The 12603-nt window shown below is 42.0% G+C and overlaps 2 protein-coding genes across 3 annotated transcripts in view; one reads left to right on the top strand and one right to left on the bottom strand.

Annotated features, from left to right (window-relative positions):
* The first annotated feature begins 19 nt into the window (after nt 1-19).
* Nucleotides 20-7881, top strand: SOD1 (superoxide dismutase 1). The gene is made up of 5 exons (XM_083737540.1): nt 20-231; nt 3655-3748; nt 4156-4225; nt 6689-6806; nt 7580-7881. The coding sequence occupies exons 1-5, from the start codon at nt 157-159 to the stop codon at nt 7688-7690; spliced, it is 468 nt and encodes a 155-aa protein (XP_083593666.1). The 5' UTR covers nt 20-156; the 3' UTR covers nt 7691-7881.
* A 2218-nt stretch (nt 7882-10099) lies between these two features.
* The window catches only part of SCAF4 (SR-related CTD associated factor 4), a 42886-nt gene continuing 40382 nt past the window's right edge, over nt 10100-12603 (bottom strand). For both annotated transcript variants that reach the window (XM_083736213.1, XM_083736212.1), the window contains exon 20: nt 10100-11267. In XM_083736213.1, coding sequence (XP_083592339.1) covers nt 10447-11267 — 821 coding nt within the window. In that variant the 3' untranslated portion in view covers nt 10100-10446. The remainder of the gene's footprint in view (nt 11268-12603) is intronic.

The following is a 12603-nucleotide window of genomic DNA, read 5'->3' as shown; positions in this document are numbered from 1 at the left end:
CGAGCGCCGCGATTGGGAGGGAGGAACTCTAACCGGAGGGTATAAGAAAGCGACGCGCGCGGGGGCTGCGGCTGAGGTCGCGCAAGCGCTCCGAGTGCGAGGTTTCAGGTTCGTGCGCGCTGCGGCGGCGGAGGTGGTTCTGAGGCGAGCAGGAACATGGCGGTGCAGAAGGCTGTTTGCGTCATGGCTGGCGACTCCCCCGTCAAAGGCGTCATTTTCTTCGAGCAGAAGGCAAGTGCCGGGCTTGAGGGAGCGGCTCCCCGTCCTTCGGGGTGTCCGGCGCTGTGAGGCTGCTCGGCTTGGTCCCGCTCCAGGCTGCGCGCCGCCGCCGGGCTTTCCCTCGCGAGGCGGCTGGATTGGGAGGCGGGAGGAAGCTGCTGCGCCCACTCAGGTATTAGCTGCGCGCTGAAGGTCGCTGGCCGCCCTCCCCTCCGGAGTCAGGGCCGCTCCTGTCAGCCTCTGGGGCTGCAGCCTTGGGCCGAGCGGTGGGAGCTAGAGCAGGCGCCGCGGCTCTGTGGCATCAGGCCAGGCCTCTCGTGCGGCCTCTGCCTAGCGTGACCTGGCTCCGAGAGAGGCCGGCGGGCAGGGGTCAGATTAGATAAGAGGTACCTGGGCGAGTTCCAATGAACTTTAGCCCATTTACAAAACAAAAAGCGTCAGAGCTAACTCGTGGGCTTTTTAGGGGATGGAAGTCGTGGGGAAGGCTTCTAGGGAAGGGGAAACGGTTCGTTCCAGTTCTGCATAAAATCTAAACCCGCAGGTATTTTGAGGTGCAGTAACTCGCTTCCTCCGTCAGGACCAGTAGAAGGAGTATCTCGGCTCTTTCAGGCTGCCACTTTCCCTTCCTCTTGGCGCCACCGTTGGGCAAACGTTGCCCACAGCTGCTCTGGGGCACCTGTTTCTTTCCCTTCTCTTTATTAAATACATAGCCAAAGAAAGGGAAATGTGCTGCAAACCAGGTTCTGTCCTCCCTGCCCCAAAGAAAAGGGAAAATATGCTGCGTCATGGCTGCTGGAAAGCGTAACTTAAACCAACTTGCTCTTGAGGGAGAATAAAAGAAGAGTGAGAATTGTGAACTCTAATCTCCTGGGCAAACAGGTTTTGCAGCCTCTGCCTGAATTTACTTAGAAGTATAAGGTTTTTGTTCATGTGATGTACACGCATAAGCTAGGGGGAAATGTAACGCGTCGTTGAAATAATGTGAATAGCAGGACAGAAGCATAGCTATGAAGTATTTAATAGTGAATGAGGATCTTTGTGCTAGATCTTTGAAAGTTTGTGTATATGTATTTTATGTGTTGTAGGTTTTAAGAAATGTATAAATATCTTTTTTAAAGCTGCTATAGATGATAGTATGAATGCATTTAGAAAGATCTGTTACTCTAGTTACCTTTAACTATGAAGAAAGCATGTCTGGTTCAAATAGGTTTAATATTAGGCTTAGTATTAGGTAAAGGTACCCCTGACAGTTAGGTCCAGTCGCGGATGACTCTGGGGTTGCGTGCTCATCTCACTCTATAGGCCGAGGGAGCCGGCCTATATTACTATATTAGCAGGACTGTAAATGTAATATACAGATCAATACATTATGGCAGGTGGGTAGCCAGTGTGGTGACCCCTGATTGTCACTCCTGAACATTGGGCAGGCTGGGGAACAACAGGACAGTACGTGCCATGTCAACTATTGCTGCCTTATTGACACCATGACTATTTCTAGTTTCAAATATATTAAGTGAGAGAGCACATGGGAATTTGATAGAAGAGAATTATTTATATATTGTTGCATTTGGCAGTATATTTCAGAACTAGTATGGAATTCATTGACCCTTAACCTTTAGTGTCGTGGTTTAGGCTCCAAAAGTTCTGATGGTGCTTGACTATTTGAGGGACTTTGCTGTATCTTTGGAAATACTTGCATGCTTATAGACATTTCTATGGAGACTTCACTGACAACAGTGCAGTGCATTGCAAGCAGGAAGAAAATGATTTCGAACATTTGTGCTTTTTGATCATTTGATCCTCAAGATAGATTACAACATCTTACAAACTACAACACAGCCTTTATTCCAAATAACTATATCCCTGTAAAATACTCTTTTAATTTTCATGTAATGTATACTGGTGTACTGATTTTGTTGGATTCCATATAATATTTTTTATGTAGCGGTGTGGAAGTCTAGAAACTATTTGTTACAGTTCAAGCTACATCTTGTCATCCTCAGCAGGTTTGCATCCTATGCAATATCTAATTTAATGTAGCAGTATCCTGCTGTTGTGAACAAATCGTCTCTGAAGTGAGTGAATAACTACAGTCAACACTAATAGGCTGTGGGATAAATACTTGCCTAAGTGAAATGTAAGCACAGACTTGCATATCATTCATAGCTAAGTTTGTGAAATATTTTGCCCAAGGCTATTTAATGTGCATGTTTAACCATATAAACAGCTAACCAGAAAATTTAAAAACACACCAATGTGCACCTTTGACATGTTGTTTAGATTTCATTATATTACTACTAACATAGGAGGCCCTGGTTGAAATGGGGCATATCACTTTCTGTCTACCCTAAATAATACTGCTGTTGGACTAAACAGCTATGCCAGAAGACTCTACAGATCAGCAGAGGGTTTTGTGGATCCACTGTTTCACCATCAGCCAACACCTGAAATACATTTGCAGCTTTTTCTGCCCCTTCCCTCTGGAAGAAAGAGCCTGGAACCTGAACGGTCATTGACTGCCAGGGAGCAAGAGACTCCATTGTATGCATGACCTCAGGTTCCTTCTTATAATTGTGAATTGCAGGGAATAAATATAATTATCAGCGGTAATGAAAAGTCAGGTTTAACCATTTTATCAGGGAAATGCTTCATTTCTGAATGCCTTTATTAAAATGAGATTGTGTGAATCCAGTAAGATAAAATGCTACTCAAAGCAGCATTGTAACAAATCTAGTTTAATCAGAAACAAAATGTTGATTTGTATCCTCAGTTTGAAGTTTATAAGGCATCCTAGAGAGTAGTTTACGAAATGTCCACTTACTAAGCAACTTGAATTGCTGTTGGTTATGAGTGTTGCTTGATGAGCAGCTTTAAATGTCAGGCATCCCATCGAGGTCACTAAAAAGCATTTAACATGTTGGCTCTCCATATAGCAGGTGTAAACCTTGCATTCTTGGTTTTGCCATAAGTGCATACATCATACCCTTGTCTGTCACTGGAGAGACACTTATCTGGACCAAGGTGTACATAAGAAGTTTCCAAACAAATACACCTCTTTGATACACCACTAAAATCCAGTTGTGGGGCTGTAGGCACGATGATTATGATAATTAATAATAATTTATTATTTATACCCCACTAATCTGGCTGGGTTTCCCCAGCCACTCTGGGCGGCTTCCAACACAATATTAAAATACAGTAATGCATCAAACATTAAAAGCTTTCCTAAACAGGGCTGCCTTCAGATGAAGACAGTAAGATTTTCTAGGTTCATGCTGAGTACTATGCCAACATTCTACTGTAGGATCATACTTAAGCATGTATTGCTTGAAGAATCAATTCTCTCCTCTGTACAATGTCATTTTCCTTGGAGATGGAAGGACTTTAAAATGGATGGTTTGTCTGAATCTTTCTATTCATACTAATCTGTTTCAGGGTAACGGACCTGTAACTGTTTCAGGAAGTATTAGTGGGTTAACTCCAGGAAAACATGGGTTCCACGTCCATGAATTTGGAGACAACACAAACGGTAACATTATTGCTTTTGCTCTTACAACCTACAAAATGTTTTGTAACAACAGAAACATATATGGCCAATAGTGTCTTAAGAATGTAAATATTAGTTTGCTAAGCAATAAATACACTTCCACTCTTGGGGAAGCAGTTTTGTATTTAGCTTGTGATGTGCATGATACTGGCCTAGGCATTAAACACAGGAACTCTTCAAATCTCTAAAGGGAGGGAGACAGGTTACTTTGACAATATTCTCCCTCACACTTTTAATTTAAATTATATTCATAAGCATCCTGATAAAATATCTTGTTTATAAAAGATAAAGAATAATAGTTTAAGGCTAAGTCCTGCGAGCTATCATATATGGATTTGCATAATGTGACACATGTGAGGAAAAGACTGACTTCAGGTAACTTCTTATAGGATGTACCAGTGCAGGCCCTCACTTCAATCCTGAGGGGAAAACTCATGGTGGACCAGAAGATGAAGAAAGGTTTAGTATAAAACAGTTTCCTATTTGTGTATGATCTTGAAGTACCTTCTACCTTATAGTATAATGGCTTGCTTCCCATCAAGTAACAGTGCATTGTATTATCTCCCAACACAGTGAAGAACCAGGATAGGTTCCTGTGCTGCAGACAAATGTAAAACTGTTGATGGGACCTCAAATTCTGTGTATTTCACTAAAAAAGGGCATCTGTCAGGGACTCGAGCGGGAGCACAGGGAAGGGAGGAGATGGAGAGCGAGGGGGAGCAATCCGAGGGCAGCGTAGGAGAAGATGACAGTAGCCCGAGAGATTCCATGAGCCTCTCCAGCGAATCGGAAGATTCACAGAAGGGGGCGCCGGTGGCCAGGGCAAGGGGGGCCCCAAGGGGGACACTCCAGAAACAAGGGGCCAGCGGGGACTCCCAGAGCAGCAGTTGGAGATCAGGACCGTCTTCCCCACCAGAGCATAGTGGGGGGGGAGGAGTCCCAGGTATCGGGGCCAGCGTATTCACCACCAGGGAGAGAAGATGAGTCAGGGTTGACCACGCCTACATCGGAGAGTCAGGCAACGGAGGGGAGGTCACGTCCAGCCAGCTTCCAGGAGGAAGGAAGCAGTGATAGAAGCAGTGTAACGGTCAGGAGGAGGATCACGGGGTTGGTGCGAGAGCCAAGTTCAAATGTACAGGAGTGCGGGACAGCAGAGAACGAGGATTGGGAACCAGGTCCTAAAGCCCGCAGGAGGCAGGGGGAGGAGTCAGGCGACTCAGCGTCAGAAGAGTCCAGAATGGTGAATGCCCCAGTGGGCAGGAGGACCCAGAGGAGGAGAGGAGAGGAAGAGGTGGAGCAGGGCTAGGATCTTAAACTGGTGTCAGAGGGGAGGAGATTCAGACGGAGCTTCGCCGGTCTAGGGTTTAAGACGTAGAGCTGCGCGCTGCGGCTTTGAAATAGAAACTGAACTTCAATAAAGACTTTTGTACATAACGACAGCCTGGCATTGGTCCTCTGTGAGCTGGGACCTAGGGGCGGCTCTGACAGCATCCCTTTTTTATATTTACTGTAATACTTCTAGGATAACTATAGAAACAACTGGACTGGAAATTAGCAGTAAGAACTGTCCCTTATTTATTCAAGCAATAGTGTCTAAAAGGACTCCTAGCTGAGGATGTACTGGTGCTGGAGAAATTAAGGACTAATGCTCATTAAGTTTTCTTATTTGTTGCTCTCTTCAGTGGCACAGTCTGCCAGTTGTGTCTAGGTATTACTGTTCTACTGCTGGTCCACACCTCTTTCAGTTTGTAGACACTGTGCAAGGCTTCCTGTCTCCCTGCGGTGTCCTTTTTCTGTCACCTGCTATTCATTCCTCAGATCCTACTTCATAGCTCGTCCTTCCTGATGCGTTTGGCTTTCATAATTTGTGGGCACCCAGCTTACATGGTTCTTCAGTTTATTCCTGAAGGATACTTCTGTCCATAGACCTTAAGAATATAAGTCAAACTTGCCTTGTTATGCAACTGTTCTGTTGGTCAATCATTTAGCGAACATTCGGTGATTTTTTGCTGCAACACAGTCAATTAGAGTGGTCTGATGGGGTGGAGGGCTTAAAGGCAACAGCTAATTTTTAGCCTCCTGAATTGGTAAAAAGGTGATGAATAGATGTGTCAAGTACTGCTTCTTATTCAAAAGGGTTACTGATGTGTTCTCAAATTCAATAATTTAAAATAAAGCACAGAAAACATTAAGGTGAAGAACCCTGTCCCCTGAGTTAAATTTCTAAATTTAGGGTGCTACAGTCTGTGTCACACTAGTTCGAAGACAGAAAGATTTGTCCTGCATATATTTTATTCAGCATTGCATAAAATAAAAATGTTAATACAGGCACTACTAGAACAAGCAAAATACAGCCATACAATTAGAGGCATCAATAGTTGTGTACATGTGAATTACAATTAAGTTTCGTTTGTTTAAATGGCCATTCTAAATTACATATAGGACCCCACTTGAACTCTTCAGAATTTCCTGGAATTTTGTACACTTCTAAATCCCTCTCCTTGTGTTGCCATTACATCTGAAGCTATTGGAAGCACATGGGTCAAAAATTCCAGTATTTAGACCATGATAAAAACTCAGCAAAACAATGGCTTTAACAGGAAAAATTAAACTGTCCAGTATTAACAATCACTTTATATAACAATCACTAGTGATGGCTTATTGTCAGGTAGGAATAATGTGGTTTTAGGCATAACTGCATGTTACACTGGTGGAAGTTTTTACAATTAGGGTAGACAGCTTGAGCTGGCTATAATATCCTCTTAACACTTGTCTGTATATTTCAAGTACCCGCTATTGAAGCTGAAAAGCACCAGCTTTGTATGTTTCAGCAGTGGTGTGTCACAGTAGCACCTCAGTCAACTGCATTTAGCAATTATTACAGGTCATACTCTGCTTATAAAATCAAATCAACTATTCCAGGCATGTTGGTGATCTTGGAAATGTGACTGCAGATGGTTCAGGTGTAGCAACAGTATCAATACAGGACCATATTATTTCTCTCTCGGGGCCACATTGCATTATCGGGCGTACTATGGTGGTAAGTATTTCTTTGAGCAACTTCCCTACAAATTCTGGAAAAATACATCAATATAATTTTTTTACCTGTGGATGGTTTGCTTCAGTACTTAGATCTAGAGGTCTTGGCACAGAGTTGCTGCTTCTGCTTCTCCTTAGACATGCTTGCTTACATAATGTAGGTGCGTTGGGCATCACCAGCACCAGAAATGGGCTAAAGCGTATTGGAAGCCTGGAATTCTTCTGAGCGTTACTGCACATGATCAGAGTCTTGCTATAAATTCTGAGGTGAAGAAATATCCCAGGTATTTTAAGGAGCTCCTCACTTTGCTCCAAAGCTTCATTCTCAGCCTAGCTTGAGAAGCAGTTTGTTATAATATTGCATGTACTCGGGCAGAGCTGCAGATGTTTCTGCTGTAAAATTATCGCTTAAAATATTTTGCTATACACTACTCAGTACAGGCTTTTGGTGAGGTGCTGGTTCTTTTCAACTGCAAGTGCAAATTTGGAAGCGTTCTGTCAACCTAATGGGGAAGCTAGCCAGATCTGGTTGACTATATGTAGTGCGTAGAGTACCCATAACAGAGTGGCAGCAAGCCTTGTGAGAATACACAGCCACTACCCCTAAACAACTTATTTCCTAACTTAGTTATTTCTATGATATTTGTAGATTACTAATTATTTGATGTATAGTATTTATCCTGCCTTGGACCATTTGCACCATGTGGTTGAAACTTACTTTCCCTCAAATTATTTATTAATGTAATAATCTCCACCTTATCTATCCCTTTTTAGGTTCATGAAAAAGTTGATGATCTGGGTAGAGGAGGAAATGAAGAGAGCAAGAAAACTGGAAATGCTGGTGCTCGTCTAGCTTGTGGTGTGATTGGACTGGCCAAGGCTTAAGATCTTTGACAGTGGCACTGTATACCAAAACCTACATGCAGAATGTAAATGTACCTATAGAACTAGCAATTATTTGGCTTTGTTTAGGATAAAAAGCAACTGTTTAATCTTACGGCTCTGTTAATTGGGGTTTAAACCAATAAGTTGTCTTATTTTGTATACCTTGTAATTAAAGTGGCAGTAGAACATTAGTTCAAGAATTTTTGCCTTGATGGACCAAAGCACCGCCAGTTCACTTTGATAGAGGTGGTAAAGTCCTCTGCTGATTTCATCATCTAATCACATCTGGACAACTGAAATTACCTGATGGTGGCATAAACAAGCTAGCTTGAGAGAACCCTAGTCCTGAATGCTTTGCTCTAAATATGGTATAAACCTAGTGAATTCTCACATCAGCATTTCCAATGGGGAGGGGTGACTTCTCATCGATTCCAGTACATAAGTGTAGATAAACCCAATCATTAAATGAAAAATTTCTTCTGAAGTCTACTGTTACTGACTCCAATCAAACGTAAACTGTGACAAACTAATTGCTGCAAGTGAGATAGCCGAGTCTGCCTTTCTTGTGAGCTGTTGGAGAGGACATAAGAGAATGCCGTGGCTTATTTAAAAGATCTGCAAGTTATAGCTACAGAGTAGACATTCCTACTTCCTGTAGAAGCCAGGTTCTAAATCTTTATATTCTTCCTTATTTAGGCAATATGGAGTAGCTTGGGTTTCATAGAAAACATATAGGGAAACTGATAGTGTATGGTCTTACAGGAGCAGTCTTGTCTCAGCAGCAACCACTTTGAGCTATCTGAAATAGCTAAACTGAGCTTTGTATAGTGAGCTATTCAGCTGCATAGCTGTAGAGGGCTACTGTGCATATAAAAAACTTGTTTCCACCATGTCTAGCTATTTCCACCATGTCTAGCTATTGCTATACAGATTTGCCATATTCTATTTGACATTTTAACAAAAGTTCTTACCCTTAGTAGAAATTCATACCAACATCACCACACAAAGTGAGAGCGGTAGATATTGCAGATGAACATGCTTAATAAATGGTAAATGCTATGTGCCAAACATGTCAATATTAATGTGATTGCCTGCTTTGGAGAAGGGTATTGGCTAAAACCCTTTAATGCAAGAGGCACACAGAAAGCACATTTTTTTCTATATAGCTCTCTTGAAGGTTTAGCAATTGTTTACATGCTTGAGCAGGTTAGACCCTTGCTCACCAAGACTGACAATCTTACCTGAAGCCCTCTAGGTTGCAGCGTTGCCTTGAAAGAAGCTTGGGTATATTGTACTTATTTTCAAATAAACCTTGACAATAGCTTTGTCAAATTGTGTTATAAACAAGGCAGATGACATACTGGTTCTCAAAGTAACAGTACTGTCAGTAAACATGGGGATTAAATTATATAATCTTACTCACTTGGGCTTTACATTCTAACACAGTTTAGATTAGCTCTCCATAGAATTTGGAGGAAGATATTCTCTACCTGGCCTGCATAATTTAATTGTAAAAAGATCATGTTAAATCATAGCCATAGGTGTTAAAGAGTTAAGTTACCGATGTCAAATTTCAAAAAGCAGTTGCAGTTTCATGCCTGTTCAGTTTCCTACTTCATGAACTATTTTTTAAAATTGAGTTTTGGTGCATTTCCTAAGTGGCTACTAGCATAGAAACAAAGGTCAACGAATGGAAATCGATGTCACAAGTATATGAAGTTTCTCTTTATTCTACCACTGCAAGATAACTTACCTACCTCACATTCCACTTCCCAAAGAATTAAGGGGAAAAACTCATCTGACTGGGAACAGTAACTGAACTGAGCATGTCAAACCATGGGGTGATGTAATTTTTCAATTTGCTAAGTACTGCCTGCATTTCAGAATGCAGCAGAGGGGCTAATAAGTCAATACCTGCTCCTCTAGCTTGTTACAAGCAATTTGACAGTAGTTATGTAGTAGACAAAACAGGAGAGAGAACATTCAAAAACAGATTGGAATATAGTGGTAATTTGGTGCCTTACCTCCCTCAAAAACACAATGAATTAAATTACAAAAAATAAGGTGTGCTTTCCACAGGACGCAATGTTGAACTTTTTTTAGGGCAACATTTACCACAAAATCTCTTGGATGATGAGGAAAAACAAAAACAAATAAAAGTGATTTCACTGCAAACACTAGGTTTCCTCTTGAAACATCTAGAATAGTCATGTTAATTAAAATTCAGAAATCTAAGAACATAACTACCACATATACTTCATTTTTGTGAACTGTTACACAAACATGTTTTAACAGCTTTAAACAAAGTCTAATTTAGACTCCAGTACAGCATTAACAGTTCAAACTTTAAGATGTTGAACAATCCTTTACCACTTCAGTGCAGTGTAGGAAGAATAGCACACATTAAAGTTTGTTATGAAAATAGAGTTTATTAAAAACACATCCCTATTTGTTTTTAGGAGCTTTTACTGTTACCTTCACTTAAATTAAAAAAAATAGCACTTCTAATTCTGACTTGTAAACTTTTTAAAGTCAAAACTTTTAAAAAGTTACAGCAAAAAAAGGGTAATGGTTTATTCATTTCTTTTGTGTTATTTTTGTAGCTATTTAAATAGAAGGGAAGCAATCAAATTGCTTACATATCCCATAAACTATGGAGGAGTTGTGAAATAGCAAAAGCAAATATACAGCATACTGTACAACTCTAAAGCTCTACACTCCAATGTCATTTTTTTTTTTTTGACAAGTATTCCAGTCTAGCGAGGAGCCTCTGTGACTGAGCCAGTAGACTCTTCAGGTTGTTCAAGAGATGAGGTAGTCTCAGATGTTAACTCTTCAGCAGGTTTTGCACCTGTGGGTTCAGCCTCCCCCTTTTTAAGTTCTGGAACAGAGTCTGTATTTTCCACTTTGCTGCTCTGGGGTTCATGGTTTTTAACACCATCTACCCTGTCTGTCAACTCTGGTTTATCCTTTCCTCGATTTTCGTCCTTTTCTCTGCGAGATTCCCTATCTCTAGAATCTCTCTCTCTCTGTCCACTGAAACGCCTATTTCGTTCCTCCAAGTCTCTGTGTCTATCACGTTCAGGGCTTCTTCTTCCCCATTCTCTCCTTTCACGATTACCAAGGCGTTCATGATCTCTGTCGTCATTGCGGTTACCATAGCGGTCCCGTTCATTTTCTATCCGATTTCCAAAAGACCTCCTTCCAAACCTTTCCTGGTCTCTATTTGGAGTAAACGGCTGCCTGTCATTCCTGAACTGTCTTCCATCTCGATCATCGGGTCCACCAGGCCCCCCTCCAGGCATTCCACCGGGCCTTGCAAAGTGGCCAGGTGGGGGGAAAGGGCCCTTCATCCCATGAGGCGGAGGCATCCCAAAACCTCCTGGGCCTGGAGGTGGGCCTCTGTGCATCATATGGGGAGGCATATGCCGAGGTGGCATCATTGGAAACCGTTGCAGATGAGGCGGTGGCATTCCTGGGGGTCGCTGGAGTGGTATCAAACCAGGCCGTGCACCCAAAAGGCCTGTGGAAGGTGTCTGTAGCCCAATCACAGGGTTGGTTGTAACTCCTTGAGTACCTGGCAAACCAAAAGAAATAAAAGTTGTAAATGGATGCAAGATATGTTCGATTTTTCTGCTGCTCCAGCAAGCTGCAACCTACAACCCCCCAACCAACTCATACACCGCAGAACTTATTCCTGACTTCCTCAACCAACCTTTGCTCCAACACAACTGCCTTCCACCATTTAGTACCACCATTTTCACTCAACATTAAGCTCATTTAAGTCCCATTTATTTCAACACAATATATTTAAGCAGGTAACTCTCCCATTGCATTTGGTAGGATTAAAGAGCGCTCCAGTTCAGATGAATCATGCCCAAATATAGTTAAAAGAAATGCAACAGAAGGGAGGGCTTTTGTTATAAATGAAATACTTCATCACAAATAAATTTTGTGTACACGGTCCAAAGTAGCTTTCTGCAGGCTCCTCCCCTCAAAACTTTTTATACTGTAGTCCTACAAAATCAGTTCTGCATGTCATCTATATGGCATAGCATACACGTTGGGTTCATATGAAGCTCAAAGTCAGATTAAAAAAAATTAGACACACAGACAAATACCAATCACATATACAAATATGAGAATTCGTGTATTCAGCTCAAAGGTTGCCAATATCGCGGGCATAAACACCAGTGTGCTCACCATTACTGCCTATGGCACCTGCGAAAGGGCTCAGTAAAAATACAAAGTAATAATCCACAATGCATGACAGGCTGTTCTGCTTTTCCTGCTTAGCTCCTGTTTGCACTGGCTTAGCCCCCTCATAATGTCCATATTTCACTGGATTGGGTATGTACCCTCCTATTAGTTCCGAACAGAGGTGCAAGAGAGCACAACAGTGGCTGACATCAGTTCCTGTTTCCTCACTGATGGCCTACACCATTTTGTAGTCCTATTTTCAGCTATTCTGGATATAGCACTTTTAATGTATTCTTAATTGCTGGCATAAGCCGGGTGGAATAGAAAAACATTCCGTATTTTCAAAGCTTGAAACAGAAGGTGCCTGCTGAATCTATTCCACAGGACTGGGCCGATGACAGTAAAGGCTCACTTTTGTGTTGATGTCAAATGAGCTTGGCCAACCTGGGAGACAACCAATGGCAGAGGATCTGAGTAACTGCACCGGGTTATATGGCAACCCACAAGATGCCCTAGACAAATGCAAGGACCTTGAACCTGGCTCGGTAGTAGACGGGCAGCCAACGCAATGGGCAGAGAACAGGCAAATAAATTTGTATTTCTTCTAGCAATTCCAAGAGAGAGATAAGACATGAAAGTATGAGTCCCCACTCCCTCCCCAGAATAGCAACTAGCAGTTATTTTATCCTCTTTTAACATAACAAAATCAGAGT

The sequence above is a fragment of the Podarcis gaigeae genome, assembly GCF_964106915.1.
Source record: "Podarcis gaigeae genome assembly, chromosome: 4".
NCBI lineage: Eukaryota > Metazoa > Chordata > Lepidosauria > Squamata > Lacertidae > Podarcis > Podarcis gaigeae.
The sequence above is the reverse complement of the archived record's forward strand: the minus strand, read 5'-3'. Positions and strand labels throughout refer to the sequence as shown.

Excerpts from the sequence above, each read along its gene's own strand:
- SOD1 (XM_083737540.1), top strand. The coding sequence starts at position 157 with ATGGCGGTGCAGAAGGCTGTTTGCGTCATGGCTGGCGACTCCCCCGTC. Across the intron at positions 3,749-4,155 it reads ATTTGGAGACAACACAAACG|GATGTACCAGTGCAGGCCCT; the intron begins GTAACATTATTG and ends AACTTCTTATAG. Across the intron at positions 6,807-7,579 it reads TTATCGGGCGTACTATGGTG|GTTCATGAAAAAGTTGATGA; the intron begins GTAAGTATTTCT and ends ATCCCTTTTTAG.